This window comes from Gopherus evgoodei, chromosome 2 (assembly GCF_007399415.2).
Source record: "Gopherus evgoodei ecotype Sinaloan lineage chromosome 2, rGopEvg1_v1.p, whole genome shotgun sequence".
Taxonomy (NCBI): domain Eukaryota; kingdom Metazoa; phylum Chordata; order Testudines; family Testudinidae; genus Gopherus; species Gopherus evgoodei.
Genome location: NC_044323.1, coordinates 147,410,040 through 147,436,084, shown reverse-complemented (window position 1 = coordinate 147,436,084; position 26,045 = coordinate 147,410,040). Strand labels below are relative to the sequence as shown.

At 47.7% G+C, this 26,045-nt stretch overlaps 1 protein-coding gene across 1 annotated transcript in view; it reads left to right on the top strand.

The window, feature by feature from the left end:
* Positions 1 to 690: 690 nt before the first annotated feature.
* Positions 691 to 26,045, top strand: part of USP39 (ubiquitin specific peptidase 39) — a gene marked incomplete at its 5' end in the record, with an annotated part of 29,408 nt that continues 4,053 nt past the window's right edge. The window contains 12 exons of the mRNA XM_030549412.1: positions 691 to 1,051; positions 1,613 to 1,682; positions 2,649 to 2,743; positions 7,754 to 7,890; positions 9,751 to 9,903; positions 10,748 to 10,973; positions 11,923 to 12,000; positions 13,039 to 13,106; positions 19,101 to 19,289; positions 19,558 to 19,700; positions 21,120 to 21,255; positions 21,874 to 21,960. Of these exons, the coding sequence (XP_030405272.1) occupies positions 691 to 1,051; positions 1,613 to 1,682; positions 2,649 to 2,743; positions 7,754 to 7,890; positions 9,751 to 9,903; positions 10,748 to 10,973; positions 11,923 to 12,000; positions 13,039 to 13,106; positions 19,101 to 19,289; positions 19,558 to 19,700; positions 21,120 to 21,255; positions 21,874 to 21,960 (1,743 nt within the window). The remainder of the gene's footprint in view (positions 1,052 to 1,612; positions 1,683 to 2,648; positions 2,744 to 7,753; positions 7,891 to 9,750; positions 9,904 to 10,747; positions 10,974 to 11,922; positions 12,001 to 13,038; positions 13,107 to 19,100; positions 19,290 to 19,557; positions 19,701 to 21,119; positions 21,256 to 21,873; positions 21,961 to 26,045) is intronic.

Here is a 26,045-nt window from a genome sequence, read left to right as displayed (position 1 = left end):
TTCCACTTTGTATTTAGCTGTGATGCTGGAAGTGCCTTTCCCAGCCCTGCAGAAGAGCTTGGTGTAGCTTGAAAGCTTGTCTCTGTCACAGAAGTTGGTCCAATAAAAGATATTGCCTCCCCCACCTCATCTCTCTAATCTCCTGGGGCTGACATGGCTGCAATGCCTATTGCTGTGTTGGCAATTTTCAGGCCTTCATAAATCATGAGCTTGGCTTAACAATCATGAGATTTAAAAAACAGTAGCTGCTGCGGTTGGTCTCTGTGACCTTGTGGCTTGTCAGGCCTCGGGAGTCACATTTTCCGGCTTTTCTCCCCACACACAATGTCTGGAAACCAACGTGCTTCCGAAGAGAGCCCAGATCTTCACCCTGTCACTGGACTCTAGGAGCTGGGGCTTTAGGAGACATGCCAGGATTGCAGTGCTGAGGGCAGGGCAAGGGGTAGCAGCACAGACACGAGACACCAGCCCCCTGGGGGGCAGAGCGAGGCCGCACAGCCCCAAGCTGCTATTGCCAATGATCGCTGCATAAAGGGGAAACTGTCTCTTTAAATAGGAACTCCGAGAAGAGCGGCGGTCGGCCCATCCCACAGACACTGGCTGGACAGCTACCAATGCGCATGCGCGAAGGAACGGGTTGCCTCGCGCCGTAAGAGTGCGCAGGCGCCAAGCTGATCCTCGCACCTCCCTTTGGACGGCTGTGCGCATGCGTCTTCTACTGCACATGCGTGTGGGGGAGGGCGAAAGGGCCGCTGGCCTGTGTACGGGCGCGCGGCAGCGTCCGTCGCCCCGCGCGTGCGCAGTAGCGGCTGGACGCGGCCCGGGATGTCTGGCCGGGTGAAGCGGGAGCGGGAGTCCCGGGCGTCCCCGCGGAGCTCGGCCTCGGGCCGGGTGAAGCGGGAGCCGGCGGCGTCGCGCGGCTCCTCCCGAGGGAAGCGCGAGGCGGAGCCCGAGCGCGTCCGGGTGAAGCGCGAGCCCGAGGACGGGCCGCCCCGGGCCAAGCGGGAGCGCGAGGCCGAGGAGGAGCCGGAGTCGGAGCCGGAGCCGACAGGTGGCGGCGGGGGCTGGGGCGGGTCAGTGCTGGGCGCCCCGCGGCCCATGCTCCGGCCTCTCCCCTCAGAGCCCCGGGCCCCCCCCCATGGGCTGGGCCAGAGCGATCTGCCGGAGCCGGGCACGGGGCAGCGAGCAGCCACGGGTGTCCGAGCGGGGTTGTGCTCTAGCGCCTGGGGCTGTGACACTCGCCTCGCTGTGCCGTGCCCAGGGGCGAGGTTCTGGGCACGGCTGGTAGGGGGTTTGGTGTGAGGAGGAGATACCGTAACCGCCTGAGGAACGAGGGGAGAGGTCGTTTCTCACCGCCCTTCAGGGCCTCTAGTCAGTGTAAGTGGTGCTGTCATGTGGGCAGCCCTCACAGAGTGGACGTGCTGGTGTCGTGCTCCCAGCAGCCTGCCTGGGTTCTTTTCTCCTGAGGAAATGCCGTGTGGTTCTGGGGTTTCTGTCTCTGAAGTGTTGCTTTTCAGGGGCAGGTACCACTTCAGGAAGACTGTTAATTTCTTAGCCCCTGGGAGTGATGCTTGAGTTGTTTCTAATCCATTTGTGTGGGTCTTTATTCCAGTGAGATATGGCCGATTTGACCCCGAGGACCGGCGCAGCAGACACTGCCCGTACCTGGACACTATTAACAGGTCAGCATAGAAACAAAGCAAACACTTGTAACACAGGGCATGGCAGAGCAGTGGCCTAGTACAGTGGTTCTCATTCTTTCCAGATTCCTGTACCCTTTTCAGCAGTCTGATTGGTCTTGCATACTCCAGCTTTCACCTCACTTAAAAACTAGTTGCTTACAAAATCAGACATAAACATACAGAAGTGTCACAGCACACTAGTACTGAAAAATTGCTGATTTTGTCATGATTAAATCAATTGTAATTTAAATATTGTACTTACTTTTTTCAGTGTGTAGTATATAGAGCAGTACAAACAAGTCATTGTCTGTTTGAAATTTTAGTTTGTACTGACTTTGCTAGTGCTTTTTACGTAGCCTGTTGTAAAACTAGGAAAATATCTAGATGAGTTGATGTACTACCTGGAAGACCTCTGCATAGCCATTGGCCTAGCTCTTTGTGGGTACTATATATACTCACAGACATTTATATATTAGGGCCTAATATATAAATGTCTGTGAGTGTACCTAGTGCCCACAAAGAACCACAACTGTTTTCTGGAATAGCAGTCGCTGCTCAGAACTGGAATAATAGCTCTTGCTATAGGGCAGGGGTGAGCTGCATCCGCAAAGGTTGAGCATTGCCAGCAAGAGGAGCAGGACTGGAATGGCAGGAGATGATACGTGTCAGGATTGAGATGCAGCTCTGATTTTTAAAATGTTATGAGATCTTAGCTCCTGTGAGAGCCCAGAACCAGGAGGAAGGGGCTCTCTCATATTTGAGGTACTGTCACGTGCAGTGTGATAGCAAGCAGCCTTCCATTACTGTAGTGTGGGTCACACATGATAATTTTTCTGTTGACCTTGGCTCTCTTGAGCTCTGTCAGATTCATGAGAACGTAGGACTGGAGGGGACCCAGTGGTAGGCAATATTTATCTGACTGTTTAAGGGTAGCTCTGCTAACTTGCTATTAACCTGCTGTTTCAGGAGTGTTCTGGATTTTGACTTTGAGAAGCTGTGCTCCATCTCACTCTCGCATATAAACGTCTATGCTTGCCTGGTGTGTGGGAAGTACTTCCAGGGTGAGTTCACTGCTGTGCTGCATACCTGCCTCTGCAGCAAACAGAAGCACTGAATGGGGGTGTTACCCTGGCTAGTTGAACACTTCGGGGGTTCACTTAAAGAGAAAGATAATCCATTTGTCTTAAGTGACAATTGTCTTTCACCTTTTCCTGCGGGCCCTGAATTTCTAAAGCTATTTTACCTTCAAATTACTCTCAGAACGTGGCAGGCCCTTTTCTTAACCATTGCTGTGGCTTGTGCAGGGGACATAGCAAATGTGGGTGGCTGGAGGTCAGTTTTGCATGGATATATTGCTCTGTTCTATGGTTATTTCTTTGCAAAGTCCCATTGAAATCAACATAGCCAGTGGCTTATTTCATTTTAGTGAAGGCATGTACAGTTTAAAAGAAAACAGTGGTAAGTAACTGAATGTGGGAAACTAATTGTCAGTGTTGGGCAACAAGACTCCCATTTTAACATTAGCAGGAATTCTATGACTGGATCCCAGGGTTCTTGTAGCTAAATCCCATCCTGCCTTTATGGAAATCTATCTCCTGAGCATGTGAAGCTGTTTTAATATTTATTTTTCTTCAAAATACCCCCCAAAAATCCCAGTTCCCCCTGAGGCCTTTTCCCAGGTGTGCTAGATGCTCAGCAAAAGTACATAAAACCAGAGGATTCTAGCACAGGGGAAGGCAACCTATGGCACATGTGCCGAAGGCGGCATGTGAGCTGATTTTCAGTGGCACTCACGCTGCCCGGGTCCTGGCCACCGGTCTGGGGGGCTTCTTAAACATTTTAAAAACCTTATTTACTTTACATACAACAATAGTTTAGTTCCATATTATAGACTTATAGAAAGAGACCTTCTAAAAACATTAAAAGGTATTACTGGCGCATGAAACCTTAAATTAGAGTGAATAAATGAAGACTCGGCACACCACTTCTGAAAGGTTGCCGACCCCTGTTCTAGCGTATTCCTCCAGAATAAAATTAACAATGAAGGTGGGGTGTGGAGGTCTCTGGGATTCTCCTTTGGATTGTAAGCTTGTCTTTATCTGTAAAGCACCGTGATGCGATATAGCAATTTTCCCACCATCCCGTGGCATCTCTCTGCCTGAGGAAGGCTACATGTTGCTTTCCCAGAGTTCACTGTGCCTTTGCTAGTCTGCGAGACTCGTCCCCTTGTTCCTGTCTCCAAAGGGCTGAGCAATCTTCCTCTAGAGCAGTGTTTCCCAAAGTGTGATACGCGTGCCCCTGGTGGTACGTGAAAGGGTTTCATGGGGTACGCGGCAGAATTTTTTATTTTACTTTATCATAGTTTTTTTTAGCAGCAGAAAACAATTCACTAAAATGTAATATATACGAATGGTGTACACTTGTACAGTAGAAATACACAGGTTTTCATTGAAACTAATATGATAACGCGTTCAGTAACATCTAATAGTGCAGCAGAGTCAACGCAGACCACGCGTGCGCGTTACTACGGCTTGGGCAATAACTATTCGTAGTAATCTAAAGATTGTAGCAAGTACATGCTTGGTGTGTCTCAATATACAAAATTTCTCTTTTTGTTTCTGTTAAACCCATTTACAATGGATCGCTGGCTAAAAACGGGAAGTTTGAAATGTACAAAAGAAAATTATGAAGGAAATACGAATGTTAGTGATAATTATGCTGAAAAATGTAGTGATTTGGCTACATCAGACAATTGTGACGAAAAAATTAGTGAACCGTGTGAACTATCTTAAGTTTATTGAACATAGCAGCTGCAAAGAAAATGAAAAAAGCCCGCAAATATGTTGAAAAATATCTTAAACTGGGATTATTGTGGAGTGGCGTTGAGGTGGAGCCTGTTGCACTATGTGTGATTTATTACGAGACTCTCACAAATGAAAGTATGAAACTATCCAACCTAAAATGCCATTTCGATAGCAAACAAAGAATATGAGGGAAAACCTGTAGAATTCTTCAAAAATAGGCGCAAAGATCTCCAAAAGTCCCAGAAAACAATTCATAATGTGACAGGAGGTGAAAATATGAAAGCTTTGGAAGCTTCATATAGTGTGGCATACTTAATTGCAAAGTCTGGAGCTGCTGAAGTGATTGGTGAGACGTTAGTAAAACCTGCAGCCAAAGTAACGGTGCAAGTGATGATTGGAGACAAGGCTAGCAAAGCTATAGATTGAAGCTATCTGTTCATCGTAGAATCAGAGATATGGCTGAAAATGTAAATCAGCAATTATTGTAAAGAGTACAAAAGAGTCGCTACTATGCACTGCAAGCCGTGGCAAATTGCTGGCACTGTTATGATGGGTCTCGCACTTTCTCTTCTTTGGGAGGGGTTCAGGGCGCCATTTCTTGCCCCTGAATTGGAATATTAACTGCCCCACTAGTGTTCTAGAGGAGAGGGAGTGGAGAGGGAGGGACCTGGGCCCGCCCTCTACTCCAGCTCTCAGCCCAGGGGCCCTGAGGATAGTGGTGAACCACTTGAACTGATGGTTCCTTCCCCTGGGCTACTACTTCCTTCTCCTGCCCTTCAGCTTGTGGGGGCTTCCTGCCCTCCCTCTGCACAAGCCAGGTGCCCCTTACCTAGGGTCTTGGACTTCTTTGCCCACTGCAGCACTTCTCCAAACTGTCCTCTGCTTCTCTTCAAACTGTTCTCTGCTCCAGCACCAGTCCTTTCTGCTCCAACTCTCACACTGTCTGATTGAAGCAGGGTTTTTATCATGTGATTGACTTCAGGTGCTCTAATTGGCTTCACATGCTCTAGTTAATCTATAGCAAACTGTCTTCCCCTTACAGGGAATAAGGCTCCCTTCTAACCCTCTCCTGCTGCCCTCTGGCCATGCTGTATCACAAAGCGGATGAACCCACTGATATTGTGAATTTGTTTGTCAGATACAAGCTGAATAGTGAAGTCCACAATGATATTTTGTTCTGCCAACCTATGCCAACGCATACAACTGGAGAAGCTATTTTTAAAGTTATTGTTGACTTTATCAAAAACAATGACTTGGATTGGAGTCATTGTGTTGGAATAAGCACGGATGGCGCCAGAGCCATGATTGGTTCGAATAAAAGAGTTGTTGCATGCATTCAAGCTGTTGTGCCAGAAGCAAAATTGACTCGTTGCATTCACAGGGAAACACTCGCCACCCAGAACATGCAGGCAGATCTAAAGCAAGTACTGGATGAAGCTATGAAAATAATCAGTTTTGTGAAAGGCTGCCCTCTGAATGCCTGGCTGTTTTCTCAGCTATGTGATGAGACGGGCAGTGATTACACACAACTCCTATTTCACACTGAAGTGTGTTGGTTTTCGCTTGGAAAAGTTCTGAATCGCCTGTTGGAGCTGTGAGAAGAACTGCAAGTTTCTTTAGATGAAACCTTTAACCCCTGCGAGACCGTATACGACTGGAAATGGCTATGCAAACTAGCATATATTGCAGATATCTTTGCTCATTTGAACAACCTCAATCTATCCTTGCAAGGGAAACTCATATCCATATTCAAGGCAAAGTGAGTGCCATGGTTGCAAAATTGAAACTGTGGCATAAATGTCTTAGTCGTCGTGAACTGGATTCCTTTCCATCTCTTCATGACTTAGTAATAAATTCGACCAATGAACTTGATAGTGATGTGTTGCAAACCATGAAGCAGCATTTGGAAAGCTTGCAGAAAGATGTTAAGTATTTCCCTGAACCGGACCGCACTTTTGAATGAATAAGGAACCCTTTTATCATCAATATTCAAACATTGCCAAATAACCTCTCTGCTTCAGAAGAGCAACAGATCTTGGAGCAGGCTTCAGATAGCTTCCTGAAAACAAAATTTGAGCAAAATACACTGACATCGTTTTGGTTGGGGGTTTCTCTGAATATTCAGCTCTATTGGACAAAGCTATCAAGTATCTTCTGCCTTTTCCCACCTCATATTTGTGCGAAATCGGATTCTCTGTGCTGGTTGGCATCAAAACAAACAACCGAAATCGACTTACTGACGTGGAGCCCCATCTTCGTCTTAAGATCACAAACATTGAGCCAAATATCCCCATGATAGTGTCTGGTCAAATGCAGTTCCATCCTTCGTACTGAATAGTTTGGTTTGTACTTAAAATTTTTCAATACTAAAATAGTAAGTATTCAAATTAGTGCTTTCTTCACTAACCAAACCAGTGTATTTTAATTTCAGAATGATACGAATATCAGAGGGGTAGCTGTGTTGGTTTGGATCTGTAAGAGCAGCAGAGTCCTGTGGCACCTTGTAGACTAACAGATGTATCGGAGCATAAGCTTTCGTGGGTGAATACCCACTTCGTTGGATGCATGAATGATATGAATTCACTAATATATATAATTAATTAATTACACACTGTTCTGCCAGACTGTTGATTTGCTTGTATTATTTTAATTATTTCTAGTACTATTTCTATAAGTAACTATTATTTCTATTAAAAGTTTTGTTTCAACTGTATGTAATATAATTTTGTATTTATTTCTAATAAACATTTAATCCAGAATGAAACGAATTAGGAATGTGTTATAAAAATGTGACTACTAACACTCCCCCCCAATTATCTTCACCGGAGAAGGGGTTCGCCAGTAAGACAAATGTCTCAAAAGGGGTACTCAACTGTTGTAAGTTTGGGAAACACTACTCTAAAGCGCAGCAGCCTCGCTCGGGAGGGAATGGACTGAGGTGAGGTGTCGCTAGCAATGCACTGTGCTGCACCTCTGGAGTGGAGATATCATTAAAACAATTCCTGCAGTCCATGCTGTTGCTCAGCACTTGCAGAAGGCAACATTTTTCTCTTAATAGTTCATGTAGTTTCCTGAACATACCCAGTGATGGGCAGAACCAAATACTGCTCAAGGTATAGAGAGCAAACCCTGGAAATTCTGTTTGTCCAGCTCGTCAGCTGCCTTTGCAGTGAAGTTTAAGCCATTAGACATCTAGTTCATGCTGTCCCTTTGGCTTCTGTTGCTTCGCTCTGTGTTCCTGACCTGCCTTTTTTGTCCCTTCCGCAGGACGTGGGTTGAAGTCTCATGCTTATATTCACAGCGTGCAGTTCAGCCATCACGTCTTTCTGAACCTCCACACCCTCAAGTTCTACTGTCTGCCAGACAACTACGAGATCATTGACTCCTCGCTGGAGGACATCACTGTACGTTGCCTTCTGGAGCTTCGCTGTCAGTAGTGCCTGGGTAGTGGGGAGGGGAGAGGAGGGAGGTGACTCTCTCCTTTCACATTGGAGGGCATAAGAATGTGCTCTTCCAGGATACAGTACAGTTTGTACCTGTATGGGCAAACTGCCTCTTGTGCCATATGGTCCAGATACACACTTGCCCAATGATCTCCATGGGGACAGGATAGACTTGGTCAGACCAGAAGAGCTGGTGGAATTGCTCCTGTAACTCACTGCGGAGAGGCCTGTGTGTTTGGGACAGAAAGGCCTGAATTAGACCGTTATTTGTGATGCCATATGCAGAGTACAGGCTGGATTCATGTGTCAGCAGGCTCAAGTGTTTTTGCAGTGGAAAGGAGCAGTCTGCCAAAGGCATTAGCAGAATATTGTGGGAATTAGGGGCAGAGCTGTTACGAATGAAGCAATATCGGGAGAGAAAGGATCGGGTAGTGGCTAGGGCATTATTCAGAGACTCAGGTGCAGTTCCTGCCTCAGACTCCCTGTATGACTTGGTCGGTCACTGAATTTCTCTGTGCCTTGGTCCCCATCTGTAGCTTAAGCTAGCCCTGGTCCTTCGCTTTCATATGGCACTGCTGCTGATCCCTGTCAGACCCCTTCACCCCTCTGCAATTTTTTTGTAGCTGTCCATGTTTCTGCGGCTGGTCCGGAGCTGTTCCTGCACAGCCTCTTCTCCCCATGGGCCCAGGAGATTCAGTACCTCCTGCCTGCTCCAGGAAGGAGGGTGTCTAGAGCGTGTAACTGGCATGGTCGGTCAGACAGCTGCACAAACAAAGGGGAGCTGCTAGGTGTGCTCGCCAAGCCAGGCAGTTGTGGGAAAGCGTTTTGAAAATAGATCGGGTATTTTTAATGGGGGTATGGCTCCCAGTTTCCGTGACTCCTGGGCAGTGAAGTTGACCATTGTGACTAGAGCGGTCACTTGTCAGGTGTTGCAGGATAGCTGCTGGAGGACTGTAGGCACAGTGTCTACACTTGCACTGTTTCAGCCTCTGTAGGTTGACCATGGTTCAACACCATTCGAGGAGGTAGTTTTTCTGCATCTCTGTAACATAGTGCTTACATTGATGGGAGTCAAATCTGAATGTAGACACTTGCATAAATAGATCGATGCAAGGTGGCATACATCGGTATAACTTTACAGGGGAAGTCGGCAGGTTTAAGTTTTCATGTCTGAAGATGCCGACCATCCTAATTGTCCAGTGTGATCTGCCCCAGGAGTCCCTAGGCCATACAGATGTAGCATGGGCTTTTCAGTGTCGGGTATGTGTTTTTTCATGCCAGGGTACTGGTGATGTTCTAGGGAAACTTTGAGCTTACAGATATCTTTACTTCAGTTACTGGGTGGACCTTGCATTCTTCACACTGACTTTTAAAAATACAGAATTTTCTCACTCTGTTTATTTCCTTTCTTGCGTTTTCCTTGTGTGGCCAGTGCAAATCAATGGAATCTGTTCCACTTATATTTATCATCAGCTTCCCTTTAGACACTGATGCCCTAATGTTTGTGCTGTAAATGTTTTTGGGCATCTGTATTGTTTAAAAGCTGTTTCTAGTGAAATTTAAAAGACATGAGGAAACTCATGTTGGTCTTACATTTTGTTAAAACCTTATTTTTTCACAATCTTAATTCTGATCACTTAGAATTGTGTGCCCCTTTCAAGTGATAAATTAGTTGGAATATGCTTCCAATGCAGTAAACCTGCCCTGGAAAAATCACCCAGTGATAAATATGGAACATGGTGCTGGAAGTCAGATCCCAGGAGCTGATGTAAAGAAGCTCTTAATTCTAAAGATGACTGGCTTGCTGCCTCTCTCTTTCAGTATGTGTTGAAGCCCACTTTCACCAAGCAGCAAATCGCCTATTTGGACAAACAAGCCAAACTTTCGCGAGCATATGATGGCACCACTTACCTGCCTGGCATTGTGGGATTGAACAACATCAAGGCCAATGACTATGCCAATGCAGTACTCCAGGTACAATAGTGGTAGCCTTGCAATCTGTGGGGAGAAGCGTTAAGAGTGGGCAAACTGTGTGCATTCACCCCCAGCCCCCAGAGGTTCTGCCTTTCAGACCCACCTTCCCTTGGGATGAGTGGAATGATGTGGCTCCAGATGGACTGCTGATTGCATGCTGGGATTTGTAGTCTCTTTGGCCTGCGCCTCTGTGCTCAAAATGAGTGACTGCAGCTTGCTCATTGTAAGCCAGTTGGACTCTCTCTGGGTTGGGCAAAAATTGAGTCTCTTAGATTTAAAACCTTTGTTTAGCTAATTGTTGGGGAAGTCCCACATGCAAAGTTAACTTAACATGGGCCACATCAGTGTGTGACTGGAGAGTGTTGTACCCATGTGTCTGCTGGCATGGGGCCATGCTTTTACAATAATTGCAAGTGGCCTTTTCTGCCCTTTTAATTTAACTGTATCATCAGATACTGAAATTAATAAATTATTCCTACAACAAAATATGGCAAAAAGATCAGCAACGTCCTCTTATTTATTCATGTTGTCCAAAGTTACCATTGATCTAGATCCCTGTATATAGAGCCAGAATATTAAATTATCTTGCATGAGAATTTGAATCTCTGTAGATTTTCTCTGCCCCTTATCCTTGTGTCCTGTGGGGGAGTACAAGGGAATCCTTCACCTGCATCATGTTTCCACAGGAAGCACAATCAGTTTATCGGCTTATACTTAATTAGTCTTCATGTGCTTGGAATCAAATCAGGCTGGAGGTTGGGAGAGCTCTGAACCTGCTGCCTGCCAGTGGGCGTATTGGGCTGAGTGCTCGCTTTGCCACTGACCTTTGAATGTCTGTGCCCAGGCCCTGTCTAACGTCCCACCTCTGCGGAACTACTTCCTGGAGGAGGAGAACTACAAGAACATCAAGCGCCCACCGGGAGACATCATGTTCCTGCTTGTTCAGAGATTTGGAGAGCTGATGAGGAAGCTGTGGAACCCCCGAAATTTCAAGGCTCACGTCTCTCCCCATGAAATGCTGCAGGCTGTGGTCCTGTGCAGTAAGAAGACCTTCCAGATTACCAAGCAAGGTGAGACCAAGGGACATATTTAGCACGCTCTTTTCCTTCAGCCATGCAGCAGAGCCCCAAAACATGGTGGCCTGGAGCATCAGTTAGCACACTGGGACGGTGGGTTGCACTGGGAAGCGGATTTCATGCATTATCTGCAGTGTGACACTGCAGAAGAGAAAGCAGAGATCATGCTCACGCTAGTCTGAGGTCCTTGGCAGTCTGTGTTTGTGCCTGGGCTGCGATGAGAACAATGCTAGATCAGTGGGCCTGCGATGGACGAGAGACCTAATTTCTTGCAAAACTGCAGGGTTGAAAATGAATGCTTTTTACCACTTGCAATCCCCTCTTCCTGCCTTGTATAAAGCTTTCGTTCCTAGCCCTCAAGGTTTGTGAAGCAATGGACTTTAAGTCATATTTTGATTTTCTCTTTGGATTTCCTCCACTTGGATTCTAATGTGATTCTCTTCTGAGTGTGAAACTGACATTCTGTGCCGTCTGAATGCTGAGAGTAGCCACCTCTGTGACACTCCCAGCCCCAACTACTCCAGGGTATTTACATGTACTGCAATAGCACCTAAGTCATGGACCAGTCCTTCATCTGAGGTGCTATGCAGACATAGAACAAAAAGATGGTCCCTGCCCACAAAGGCCTTACAAATAAGTATGGGACAGGAGACAGCAGGTGGGTACAGGCAGACAGGGAAGCATGAGGAAACAGTGAGATAATACAGACCAGCATGATGGGCCATGGTCAGGGCACACCAGGTTCCTTATGGAGCAGCAGTAGGAGGTTGAACCAGCAGAGAATTAAATGCTTTTCATTGTGATTGACATCAAGAGGTGCCAGATGACAGACTGGTGGGGGGAGCAGTTTAACTCACTGGATCTGTGTAAACTCCTTCAGTGTTGGTTTCCTCTCTTGCTTTGTTGCCCTGACTCATTTTCCTCAATGTCTCCCTGTCTTCAGGTGATGGCGTTGACTTCCTCTCCTGGTTTCTAAATGCCTTGCACTCTGCTCTCGGTGGGACAAAGAAGAAGAAAAAGAGTAAGTTGGGGAAATGATGATGTTTCTGCGACTGCTGCTTGTTTAACGGGTGTTAATTCATGTTTGGCCTAGCATGTGCTGATGTGAGAATAGGTGTCCATGAAGTTAACAATTTTAGTTTGCTTGTTAAAAAAGAAAAAAAAAACCTCTCAGCTAAGGCCTCTTCCCCCCCCCCCTCCCCCCACCAGTTTCCTCCTAAGATACTTAGTTTGTTTCAAAGGCAAGTGAGTTTCCCGTGCACTCCCAATGCTTGTTTCAAACAGCAGCCACAATGTAAAAGGAGAAGAGATATTGTCTCATATTCCAATTAACTTGTGAATATATGACAATTGTAAAGAGTCCGAAATGAGCCAAATTTTCAAAAATAAGCTTTGAAGTAACTAAATCCAGACAATAAAAATCACATCTGTGGTAACTAAGTGGGGTTTCTAGCACATCCTCTTTCCTCAGACTTTGTATTCAATACCCCACCCACCTCCCCTCCACCAGCCCCCACAAAACTCCTACCAGAGGAAAGACTTCCCCAGCTTGGCCCTTTGTCTCATCTCTCCAGGTTAGGATTCCTCCCACTTCAGATGGAGCTGCTGAGCTCTTAACCCTGGTTAAATCACCTTTTCCCCGTACAGATTCCAGCTGCAGGTGCTGGCTTCTTTACTTCAGAGTCCTAAAGTAATCTTGGTGATTTCAGCAGCGCAGCCAGTGGATCACACCATGGCACCTGTCTGTTAGCCACACGCTTCCTCAGCATTCTCTTCCCTAAATGTTCAGTACAGTGTAGCAGTCAAGGCAAGAAACCCAGGACAAGAAAACTATGTCCAACAATCTGTTTCCTGTGCAGCTCTTGTACATTTCACATGTTCCTCTAAACATGCTGTTTCTGAATGTGCTGGTCACAGGAGGTTCCTGTCTTGGGAACTTGCACTGCCCCAGCAACTGGGATGCACCACAAATAGCTTTCAGACCAGAGCCTTCTCGTTCAGAGCTCTACTTGGTCACTGGTAACAGTTCTTTGGTCTGTCTGTGTGTGTGTTTTCACAGCCATTGTGACCGATGTGTTCCAAGGCTCCATGCGGATCTTTACCAAAAAGCTTCCACACCCTGACCTGGTGAGTTCACTTGGCTGCAACCTCTCTGGGGTTCTGCCCATCCTTCAAACTTGGAACGTCCAGTAGCAGCAGATCTCATGGTTGCATTGGGGGAAGGGGGGCGTGCCATACGTGCACACCCCAGCAGGCCTGTTGCAGTACAGTTTTTGGGTGTTACTGCTTGTGACTGAGGTCCCAGTGGGGGCCAGCTATGGCCACTCAATTAGGGTGAACTGCAAAGAATGGGGCAGACAATCCCCATAAAGCTGGTGGATATTCCAATACTTAGATTCACAAAGCCAGCATAAAACAGCTTCTTTCTTACCTTACTGGTTACTCAGCAGTCCAGACAATGCAGTTCCCTTAAAGTGATCCAGCCTCAGGCCTCCATCCAGGTACTCACGTCAAATATGATGAAAATTTCTGTAAATCTTATTTCATCATATAAAAGAAAAGGTTCTACCAATCCCAAAGGATCGGACACGTTGCCTCCCAGGTTATTGAATGTTTGAGATCTTACCCAAATACACGCTACATCCGATTCTTATTAACTAAACTAAAAATTTATTAAACAAGAGTATGATTAAAAGATCAATTTACATACAGACATGAGTTTAGTTCACTGAGGTGCAGATTCATAGCAGAGATGGCTCACCATCTTTGTAGTTGCAAAGAGTTTTCAGAAATAGTTCATAGTCATAGTCCAATGTCCAAATATCGTATTCGGGGCGTACCAGCATAACTGGGACCTCAGTCTTGCGACTCAAACTTCCCCTGATGAAGCCTAAGCAGATCTGAGATGACAGAATCAGGACCCAAGGATCTTTTATACAATTTCATGTCTTTTGACAGGTTGGAGTTCTTCCACCATTCACAGATCATTTGCTATACATCTCAAAGAGAGATGAATACTGAGAGATCCCGTGTTTACAATTTATTTAAATGCTAGGATGTTCTTTTGCTCTCTGAATTATCAGAATACAGCATAGACAAGGACTGTTGGTTGCATACTCATTCATATGTAAATACACAAACATTCTCTCCTCACATGTCTTTAGAGGGTTATTTATTTTGCAGGATGTTTAACCCTTTCTAGACATGCGACACACTGCTATAGGAAATTCTAGTGGAGGCTGCAGATGCACTTAGAGGATCTACAGTGACAGCAGATCACCTCCCCCAACCCTGTTACCCTTGTGTCTGCATTGCCCATCGCAGAGCTAGTGAAAGAAATGTCAAGCAATGAAGGCTTGTTATCCAAGACTGTTGTAGTACAGGATCAGGGCAGACCTATCAAGTCTGCGACCCTTTCTTGTGCCACCACAGGTCTACTGGAATGGGAGCATAGGTGACTGAAGTTGCTTAGAGGCACTAGAGAGACAGAGTGAGTGAGGTCATATCTTCCATGGACCAACTTCTGCTGGTGAAAGAGATGAGCTTTTTAGCTTATACAGAGCTCTTAGGGTACTTAGTGTCACAGCTAAATACAAGGTGGACCTGGTTGTTTAGCATAAGAAGTAACACGTAAGAGACCATTCAAGGTGAAATGGACAGTCATAGGACAAAAAAGGGGGGTTAGTGGGTGTACAAGGGTTAACCGGGGCTCAACCCTCTCCGGGGCAGTGGGGATCCACACCAGCTCACTACACAGAGTCGTTTGGGGGAATTAATTTGTCCGTGGGGGTCTCCCTCGGCAGCCCTTGCGGTAATTGAAATAAACACCATAAGCCTAGGCCCTGGGTCAGGGTGGGCAACAGTGAGTCACGGGCTCAGGCCCTCAGGCAGTGCTGAGCAGTAGCAGTACAAACAGTGCGGAGCCCAGGCCCTAGGTCAGGGCGTGGCGGTGCAGAGTCAGAGCTCAGGCGCTCAGGCAGGGCTGAGCGGTAGCAGTACAAACAGTGCGGAGCCCAGGCCCTAGGTCAGGGCGTGGCGGTGCAGAGTCAGAGCTCAGGCCCTCAGGCAGGGCTGAGCGGTAGCAGTACAAACAGTGCGGAGCCCAGGCCCTAGGTCAGGGTGTGGCAGTGCAGAGTCAGAGCTCAGGCCCTCAGGCAGGGCTGAGCAGTGGCAGTATAAGCAATAGGAAGCCCAGGCCTAGGTCTGGGCAGGGCCACAATGAATCAGGGGCTCAGGCCCACAGGCAATAACAATAGGCCCACGGCTCCTCAGGCCTGGGGTGGGGGGAGATGGCCACCCCCGAGTTGGGTGGCAGGGGGGACACAGGCCCTCCCACTCCACTGCATCCCAGTCCAGGGCCCTAGCAGCGGCAGAAGACCCGCTGCTTAATTGTGGGGATCCTGGCTGCAACATACTGACATGGGCTCTGGCAGTGCTGCAGCCAGACTAGGGTTGGCTGCCCGCAGGCTACTTCCAAATTCCCCCTCGGGTAGTACCTGGGTCAGGGTGTTATCCTCTGGTGGTCCAGCACCATAAGTTCCTCGACGAGCAGCAGGCCTGGCTACTCCTCCGGGTAGCGGGCACAGGGCAGGCCTGGCAACTCCTATGGGTAGTGGGCGCAGGGCAGGCCCAGCCAGTCCTGGCGGCCACCTTAGGCTGCGGGGTTTTCCCAGTCATGGGCTAGGCTGGAGGCGTTTGGCTTCTGCAGCAGCTGGAGCCCTCTGAGGGCCAGCCTTTATACTTCTGGATCGCCTCCTGACCCTCTGAGGGGCAGGCTCAGAGCTCCCTAGCTCCACCAACTCCGGCCTCCAGATGGGCTCTTCCCCCTCCAGGGTGGCGGTGAGCCACACTGCCTCACTACAATGGGTTATACAGATTGTTGTAATTAGCCAGAAATCCAGTGTCTTTCTGAAGTCCATGATTTTTAGTATCTAGCAAAATTATGAACGCTGTCTGGCTCGTTATTTGAAGGTGCTGTGCAGATTTCCTTTTGAGGATGGGGACTGGGAGGTCAGACAGGGAGTGATCGCTTTGTGAAAAGTGTTTGCCCATGAGTGATAGTGTTTTTGTCTTTTATCACTTTTCTGTGTGAGTTCATTGGAGAGCGCAGTGATTTCATTGTTTTCACTCACACAGTTGTTGGGGCATTTAGTGCACTGGCTGCGGACACCACATGTTGTGACAGGCATGTGTAGGACTCATGGATCTTGAGTGGTGTGTTGTGGGGAGTATTGATCATCGTAGCAGTGGAGATATGTCTGCAGGTTTTGCATCTGTTCTAACAGGGTCTGGTGCTACTTTGCGTTTGTGGGGCCTGCTTTGTGGGGAGCTTGTTTCTGTTGATGACCTTGGCAAGGTTGGGAGGTTGTTTGAAGGCCAGCGTGGTGATCTTGTGTATATTGTGTGTAAGGCTATGTTGTTGAAGTTGATGCTGGGAGTTTTCCAGATAGAGAGAGTAATGTACGGGGGGTGGTGGTGGTTGTTGTAGTTGTGGTGGAAATTTCTGAGGGCCCCTGAAGAGGCTGGCATACTGGGGAGCTATCCTAGGACCCGTGACTGTTCCCATGGTCTTTGGACAAAGTGTTGCTGATGTAAAGTTGTTATGGGTGAGGGTGAAAGGGATGAGTTGTCCATTGTAGATACTGGAGGCAGGCCGTGATGCTGTCATTAGGAGCAATGTTGGTGTATAAGGAGGTGACATCCATGGTGGCAAGGGTGGTATTCTGAGGGAAGTGGTTAGTGTTGCAGAGTTCCTGGAGGAAGTTGGTTGTGTCCAGGAGGAAGCAGGCCCTTTGCGTGTTGAGTGGTTTGAGGATGGTTTCTGGGAGTACTGATATCCCTTCAGTTAGAGTGCTGTGGCCAGATACGATGAGTCTGCCTGAGTCCTCTTGTTTGTGTGTATCTTGGGAAGCAGGTAGAAGGTCCCTTGGGCGGGTTCGAGGGGGATGAGGTTGAAGAGTTTTTCTTGAAGTTGTTTGGGGAAGGATTTGATAGTATCCTTCAATTCCTGACTGAACTGTGATGTGGGGTTGTCTTTGAGTTCTTTATAGCAGCGGGTGGTAGAGAGTTGCTTGTCCTCATTAACATAGTTGTCATGGTGGAGGACTGTGATGGCACTCCCTTTGTCTGCTGGTCTGATCACTACCTGGAGGCTGGGTTTCAGAGACTGTATAGCTTAGTGGAGTGATAGTCGAGCAATAGTGGTGGATGTGATGTTTAAGGATTTCACAGTGAACTTCCTGAAGCAATTAATGATCAAGTGTGTGGTTTCATCTGTTCTGGGATGTCCAGTCAGATGATTATTTTGTGTATGACTGTCAGTGGGGACCTAGTAATTGTGTGGGGTGGTGGTGGTGTGTGTGGAAGAATTCTTTGAGATGGAGTCAGCGAAAGAATTCTTCTAGCTCGCCATGTGTTAGTACGCTGTCAGGTTCCGTGGCGGGGACAAGTTCAGTCCCTTGGAAAGTACAGATAATTCAGCTCCAGTTAGGGGTAGTCTTGATAAATTGATGATGTTGGGGCGTCACATAGTGTCCACTTGGGTCTTGGTTCTATGGTTTCTCCAAGAGGAAGTGCTCTGTGAGTTGTGGAGTTGTGATTGGTTCCACTTTTAGTTTTGGATGGCTGTCCTCGGGGTTTTTGATAGTTGTTTTGGGTTTCTTGCATAATCTCTAGGTTCCTGATTTTTTTTCCTTCTAGTATGTGGGAGAATGTGGTGATTCCTGGTTTGAGGTAGCCCCTTCCAGAGTACATAAGGTGCCAGAGAGTTCCCCAGTTTTTCTGAAGTCCTTCTGCAGAGTTGGTCAGCATATTTGGAGTTGTGTGTAGGGGCCAGAGGGTAATAGATGGTGAGTCCTCTGGGAATGATTTGCTCAGCTATTAAGTTGCTTCCTTTTTGATCTTGTGGACTTTCCGTTTCCATTTGGGGGGCACTACACAGTATTGCCACTAGATGGTGCCAAAACTTAATGCATCTGTCCTAAACTAGCCTCACCTGCAGGATTGTCCATTTAAGGGTACAGGAGGCACTTTTACTCCTCAACGGTGCTGGAAACTTTCACATTACAAATATGGTGTGTTCTATTCAACATGGGGTGACATTATTATTTATTTGTATTGCAGTGGCTTTCAGAGGCCCCCAGCTGAGATCAGGCCCCCGTTTGCTGGGCACTTCACAGACAAATAGTAAGACAGTCCCTGCAGTCTAAATAGATGAGAGACAGTTTTTATCTCTGAAGTGCTACAGACCCTGAGGTTCCAGTCACAGTTCTGACCCATGCATCCCCTGAAAAAGCCACCATGGAGATTGATTGTACAACAGGCCAACTTCTCAGGGGAAACATTGGGTCACAAGCCAAAACTAAAAGCTGCAGCTACAGATCTACAGAGCAAGCTGTGTAGCCTGCAGGGCTGCTGGAGTGGGAGGGGCACAGGCCTTTCTGAGACACAATGTCATTTGAATTTCCTATTCAATTCGAAGAGACCATGAGCTGTCTTTGGCAGCTGGGCTTGGTTTGGTGCCTATGTAGATGAACTCTGTGTGTTGCGATTTCTGGTGTCTCAGTTTCAGATCATAGGTTTCCTTACGCTGGGGAAGCAGCAACAGCTGCAAACGCTGTAGAAAGACAGTTCACAAATGGAGCTGGCTGATGTGAGATGAACACGTGAGGCTGCGCAGCAGATCTGGTTTTGTGGTGGGGCTGGTGGTGCAAAGATGTCCCAGTCCCTCACCTGCTGCAGAGCTAGGCGTCAAAGCTGGAGTTATTCTAGCGAAATTGGTTCAGTTCCAAAGCTCCCCCTCACCAAGGCCTTCATCCTACCAGGAAAGTCATGCAGGCAAAGCCCTGTGGGTTTTCTTGCAGAATTAGGGCCAATGTCCTCATACAGTGTAGCAGGGTTAGTCTTTTCATAGTAGCTGCTGAAGATTGCAATGGAAGACGATGCAGGTTGGGGCTGAGATGACAGTGGATCCTGAGAGGGAACTTGTACTATGGCTAGCTCTAAGCAGTGCACACTGAATTAACTCTGGGCCCCATCTCCCAAAATGTGTGGGTTAGATCTGTCCTTCCCGTGGTGCTTTGCTGTGCTAACCCAGGTGGTTGTGTCCCCACCTCTTCTCAGCCAGCAGAGGAGAAGGAGCAGCTGCTGCAAAACGATGAGTACCAGGAGACAATGGTGGAATCCACCTTCATGTACCTGACCCTCGACCTCCCCACTGCCCCGCTGTACAAGGACGAGAAGGAGCAGCTGATCATCCCCCAGGTACCGCTCTTCAACATCCTGGCCAAGTTCAACGGCATCACTGAGAAGGTAACTTCGCCCCTTCCCTGACTCTCCTGCACTGCTGCCCTCCTGCCTCTAGAGGCACACTTCCCTGCCGCCTGTCTCTGTTAGACTCTCCTGCTCTGCAGCGCTGCTTGTGTTTGGGGGGCAGCCACAAGTCTGCTAAGGCAGCGTTGTTGGCGCTGGCAGGGCAGAGCGAGGGCTGGTGTGCTCTCCTATCCGTGTGGGTGCCTCTTCCCTGGTCATGTGTGGGTCTCTGGTTGCTGAGGGTTTTGTGTCTCTGTCCTTGCTCCAGGAGTATAAAACCTACAAGGAGAATTTCCTCAAGCGCTTCCAGCTGACCAAGCTGCCTCCCTACCTCATCTTCTGCATCAAGCGGTTCACCAAGAACAACTTCTTTGTGGAGAAGAACCCCACCATCGTCAACTTCCCCATCACGTAGGTACCACCTGGGCCCGGCTGGGGGGCTGAGCTCCGGCTGTGCTTTCTAGGGAGAGCTTCTTGCACTCGCTCTGAGAACAGAGTTTGTCTGCAGTGGATGAGACCCAATGCAGCCTGTCTCCAAGTGGCAGCAGATGGGCGCTGGCGCCTGAATGGCACTGCCAGGAGCTGATGGAGATTGCACCCTTGTGGGATATATTGGTTGGGTGCTCCCTGTTCCTCTAAGGATTCCCTCCAGGCGTTGGTTGGCAGCTAGGCCGATTTGGCTAGAAACACACTACTTACATGCGACAGAGTCCTGTGGCACCTTATAGACTAACAGATGTTGTCTGCCCAAGTGGGCATTCACTTATGAAAGCTTATGCTCCAATACGTCTGTTCATCTGTAAGGTGCCACAGGACGGTCGCTTTTTACAGATCCAGACTAACACGGCTACTCCTTTGATACGTTAATACTTACATGGACACTCGACCCCAGCAAACAGCCCTGTTTTGCAGACACCCCCCTTGTACAGACCATGCAGTCCTGTGCTGATACTAAGCACTGGGTTGTCATGGAAGGAGGGGCTTGTGGGTAAACATAGGACTGGGACTCCGGAGACCTGAGATCAGTTCCTGGCTCTGCCACAAACTCCCTGTGAGACCCTGGGCAAATCCCTGCCTCGTCGTGCCTCAGTTTTCTCATCTGTAAAAAGGAGGCAGAGAAGGATCACCCCCAAGAGATCTAGTGAGGATGACCTCAGCACTCTGTGAGGTGCTCGGGGGCACTGTCGATACAGACACCAATGGAGCTCAGCCTTGTGAGGTCTCGTTTGGGTCCGCTGTGGCTGCAGTGCCACGTGCAGTCGGCTGTTCTGCACCTGGAGCTTGTAGGCCGGCATGTTGTGTGTCAGTGTGGAGATGACCTTATACAGCCCCCGGGGTGGAACTCCCTTTTTGAATGGGTGCTAGGGCAGGGGTGGCACAACACATCCGGTTATGACAAACGGGGAATGTGACATTTAGCTACTGCCCTTGTCTGGTGGCCAGTAAAGTCGTCTTTCTCTTTTGCTTTGAGTATTAAAAATGATCTCTGCAGCTTCCAACTGAACTGTGCAGACTGTCTTGGCCAGAGCATGTCTTCCCTCCTTGGTCTAGTGCAGTGGCGGGTTGTCTTCTGTGGTGCTGGTGATCCAGTCTTGCATGGCAATAGATGAGACAGCTCAGCCATAATAGCAGGGTGCCTTGTTCTGATTTACATGTGTGGGGCCTGACGATTGGTGACAGCAATCGCAGCTAGCTAAGGAGCTGGCCCCCTGCTCTGGCCCCCGGGGCATCAGCATGCAACATACAGGGGCACACTGGAACTCCCTGCCTTTTCAGGCCTAGTGCAACTTGCCCCTTGTGCTCACAATGCTGCTGTTCCTCCTGCTTCAGGAACGTGGATCTCCGGGAGTACCTGTCTGAGGAAGTGCAGGCTGTGCACAAGAACACCACCTACGACCTCATCGCCAACATTGTGCATGATGGGAAACCCACCGAGGGCTCCTACAGAATTCACGTGCTGCATCATGTGCGTGAGCGAAGGGGTGGGGTTCAGTGTCTGCCGGCAGCGTGGGGGCTGGAGCAGCATGCACAGCACCCCTAGTCCCTGCTAGCCCAGTGGCTTGCAGTGTTCCCTTGAGGCGTGACTGCTCTAGTCTCTAAGGATTTAGCCCACGCAGAGGATTGCTGATGCTAGCTCGCTGCCCAAGGCTGATCCCTTGCAGCTGCTCTAGCAGGGAGCTGAGGAGCCCTCCCCGGTTCGTTCTCCAGCCTGCACAGCAGCCGAGGGCAGCACTTGGGGGTTGCCCAAGAAGCTCTGCTCCCTGAATAGCCCCACAAGTGAGCTCAGGTAGCAGCTGGCTGTAACCTGCTCCCCCAGCCCAGACACATCCTGATGAGATGTGCTGGGAAAGCAGTGCGCCCGCCGCTGGGCTTCTGTGCTCATTGCTTTGTGCCCATGTGGATGATTGCTCGGGGAGCTGGGGATGAATTTCCTGCTTTGCTCTGTTGCATGGCGAGGCCAGACAATGGCTCAAAGTAACAGGCTGGGCAGAGTGGATGTCTGGAGCCCGGTGTGTCAGAACTAGCGCCACGGTAAGACCTGCTGTCACAACTCTCCTCACCCTTTTGCATTGGCTTTTGGCAGGGCACGGGCAAGTGGTATGAACTGCAAGACTTACAGGTGACTGATATCCTGCCCCAGATGATAACGCTCTCAGAGGCCTATATCCAGGTGAGTGCACTGCTGTCTATTCCACTGTATGGGGCAACTCATTCTACCTGCCCAGGTGATCTCTCCTGCCAGCGTAGGGCCGTACGAGCTTTGCCTGGCTTTTCAGATGTCCCAGGTCTCTGCACAACATGGCAGATGTGAGTTGCTGTTGCAGAGCTATTTAAAGAAAACTTGTTTGTGCTGCAGCTGCTCTAGCATCATCTCCTCTAGCACAGGCTGAGCACCTCAGGGAAGGAAGTGGTGGTCCCTGTGCGGGGAAGGAGGGCTGTATGTGTGATGAGTCATTCATCGCATACGGTAAGTGCTGACCCAGTGGTGCAATGATGGGACATGTGGGAGTTTGCTGTCACATCAGTGCTGATGGCCATGTTCCTGTGGCTCTAGTGCACATACCCATGATACAGACAGTGCTGTTGAACTCTGGGATGCAGCGGCAGCCCACAGGCTCTGGTCAGCAAGTCAGTAATAACTTCATGTGATAAATGATGTGGTAGAACAAAGGTGTGGGGGTGATAAACTTCTCAGGCAGGCAGTGTTTGAGTCCCTGCCCACAGAGGGGCCTCCAGCAGCCCTGTGTGTCTGGAGGCATGGAATGGCAATGGGAAGGGCAGCCTGTATTTAGAAAGTGGAGCTCAAAGTAATGCTTAGCGCCTCTCATCTGTACTGCTCAAAGGGTGGCTGGATTGCCCAGTGGTCAGGTCACTAGCCTGGCGCTAAGGAGAGCCAGGTTCAATTCCTGGCTCTGTCACAAACTTACAAGAATGGCCAGGCTGGGTCAGACCCATGGTCCATCTAGCCCAGTGGCCAGTGCCAGGTGCTTCAGAGGGAATGAACAGAACAGGGCAATTATTGAATGATCCATTCCCATCATCCAGTCCCAGCTTCTGGCAGTCAAAGGCTATGGGATGCCCAGAACATGGAGTTGCGTCTCTGACCATCTTGGCTAATAGCTGTTGATGGACCTATCACCCGTGAACTTATCTTCTCTTGAACCCTGTTATATTTCTTTTGACCTTCACAACATCTCCTGGTAACAAGTTCCACAGGCTGACTGTGCGTTGTGTGAGGAAGTACTTCCATTCTTTGTTTTAAATTTGCTGCCTGTTAATTTCTTTGAGTGACCCCTGCTTCTGGTGTTACGTGACAGGGTAAATAACACTTCCCTATTCATACTCTTCACACCATTCATCATTTCATAGACTTCTATCACAGCCCCCCTTAGTCATCTCTTCTAAGCTGAACAGTCCCAGTCTTTTTCATCTCTGCTCGTATGGAAGCTGTTCCTTACCCCTCATTGTTTTTCATAGATTCATATACTCTAGGACTAGAAGGGACCTCGAGAGATCATCGAGTCCTGTCCCCTGCCCTCATGGCAGAACCAAATACTGTCTAGACCATCCCTGATAGACATTTATCTTACCTACTCTTAAATATCTCCAGAGAGGGAGATTCCACAACCTCCCTAGGCAGTTTATTCCAGCGTTTAACCACCCTGACGGTTAGGAACTTTTTCCTAATGTCCAGCCTAAATCTCCCTTGCTGCAGTTTAAGCCCATTGCTTCTTGGTCCATCCTTAGAGGCTAAGATGAACAAGTTTTCTGTCTCCTCCTGATGACACCCTTTTAGATACCTGAAAACTGCTATCACGTCACCTCTCAGTCTTCTCTTTTCCAAACTAAACAAACCCAATTCTTTCAGCCTTCGTTCGTAGGTCATGTTCTCTGGACCTTTAATCATTCTTGTTGCTCTTCTCTGGACCCTCTCCAATTTCTCCACCTCTTTCTTGAAATGTGGTGCCCGGAACTGGACACAATACTCCAGCTGAGGCCTGACCAGCGCAGAGTAGAGCGGGAAGAATGACTTCTCGTGTCTTGCTCACAACAGAACTGTTAATACATTCCAGAATCACGTTTGCTTTTTTTGCAACAGCATCACACTATTGACTCATATTTAGCTTGTGGTCCACTATAACCCCTAGATCCTTTTCTGCCGTACTCCTTCCTAGACAGTCTCTTCCCATTCTGTATGTGTGAAACTGATTTTTCCTTCCTAAGTGGAGCACTTCTCATTTGTCTTTGTTAAACTTCATCCTGTTTACCTCAGACCTTTTTCTCCAATTTGTCCAGATCATTTTGAATTTTGACCCTATCGTCCAAAGCAGTTGCTATCCCTCTCAGTTTGGTATCATCTGCAAACTTAATGAGCGTACTTTCTTTGCCAATATCTAAGTCATTGATGAAGGTATTGAACAGAGCAGGTCCCAAAACAGACCCCTGCGGAACCCCACTCATTATACCTTTCCAGCAGGATTGGGAGCCATTAATAACTACTCTCTGAGTACGGTTATCCAGCCAGTTATGCACCCACCTTATAGTAGCCCCATCTAAGTTGTATTTGCCTAGTTTATCGGTAAGAATATCATGCGAGACTGTATCAAATGCCTTACTAAAGTCTAGGTATACCACATCCACCGCTTCTCCCTTATCCACAAGACTCATTATCCTATCAAAGAAAGCTGTCAGATTGGTTTGACATGATTTGTTCTTTACAAATCCATGCTGGCTATTCCCTATCACTTTACCACCTTCCAAGCATTTGCAGATGATTTCCTTAATTACTTGCTCCATTATCTTCCCTGGCTCAGAAGTTAAACTAACTGGTGTGTAGTTTCCTGGGTTGTTTTTATTTCCCTTTTTATAGATGGGTACTATATTTGCCCTTTTCCAGTCTTCTGGAATCTCTCCCGTCTCCCATGATTTTCCAAAGATAATAGCTAGAGGCTCAGATACCTCCTCTGTTAGCTCCTTGAGTATTCTAGGATGCATTTCGTCAGGTCCTGGTGACTTTCAGGTATCTAACTTTTCTAAGAGATTTTTAACTTGTTCTTTTTTTTATTTTCTCTTCTAAACCTACCCCTTTCCCATAAGCATTCATTGTGTTAGACATTCCTTCAGACTTCTCGGTGAAGACCAAAACAAAGAAGTCATTAAGCATCTCTGCCATTTCCAAGTTTCCTGTTACTGTATCTCCCTCCTCACTGAGCAGTGGGTCTACCCTGTCTTTGGTCTTTCTCTTGCTTCTAATGTATTGATAAAAAGTCATCTTGTTTCCCTTTATTCCCGTAGCCAGTTTGAGCTCATTTTGTGCCTTTGCCTTTCTAATCTTGTCCCTGCATTCCTATGTTGTTTGTCTATATTCATCCTTTGTAATCTGTCCTAGTTTCCATTTTATATGACTCCTGTTTATTTTTTAGATCATTTTTTCTTGCCCTTCTCTGTGTGTTTTCTATTTCTAATATACCATTTTTGAGATGAAGCAACCAGAACTGCATGCAGTGTTCAAGGTGTGGACGCACCAGGGCTAAATATAGTGACATTATAATATTTTTCTCTCTTTCCTAATGGTTCCTAATATGCTCTTAGGTTTTTTGACTGCTGCTGCACACTGAGCAGATGTTTTCAGAGAACTGCCCATGATGATGCCAAGATCTGTCTTTTTTTTTTTTTAAGTGGTAACAGATAATTTAGACCCTGTCATTTTGTTTGTATAGTTGAGTTTATATTTTCCAATGTACATTACTTTGCATTTGTCAGCATTGAATTTAATCTGCCATTTTGTCGCCCGGTCACCCTGTTTTGTGAAATTCTTTTGTAGCTCTTTGCAGTCACCTTTGGACTTAATAGTCTTGAGTAACTGTCTGCAAATTTTGCCATCTCACTGTTCACCCCCTTTCCCAGACCACTTACGAATATGTTGAACAGCACAGGTCCCAGTACGGATACTTGGGGATCCCTGCAATTTACCTTGCTCCTTTGTGAAAACTGACTATTGTTTCCTGTCTTTTAACCAGTTACTGACCCATGAGAGAACCTTCCTGCTTATCCCATGACAGTTTACTTTGTTTAAGAGCCTTTGGTGAGGGACCTTGTGTGACGAAGTGGGAATGTTCTTAATGTTTCCTCTGAATAGTGTGTGGGTGCCTCAGTTTCCCCTATGCATTTCTTAAGTCTCCAGCGAGCATAAATGGCCAACACTCTGTATCCTGGCAACAAATGGCCAGGGCCCTTCCCCCCTGCAAGGGAATA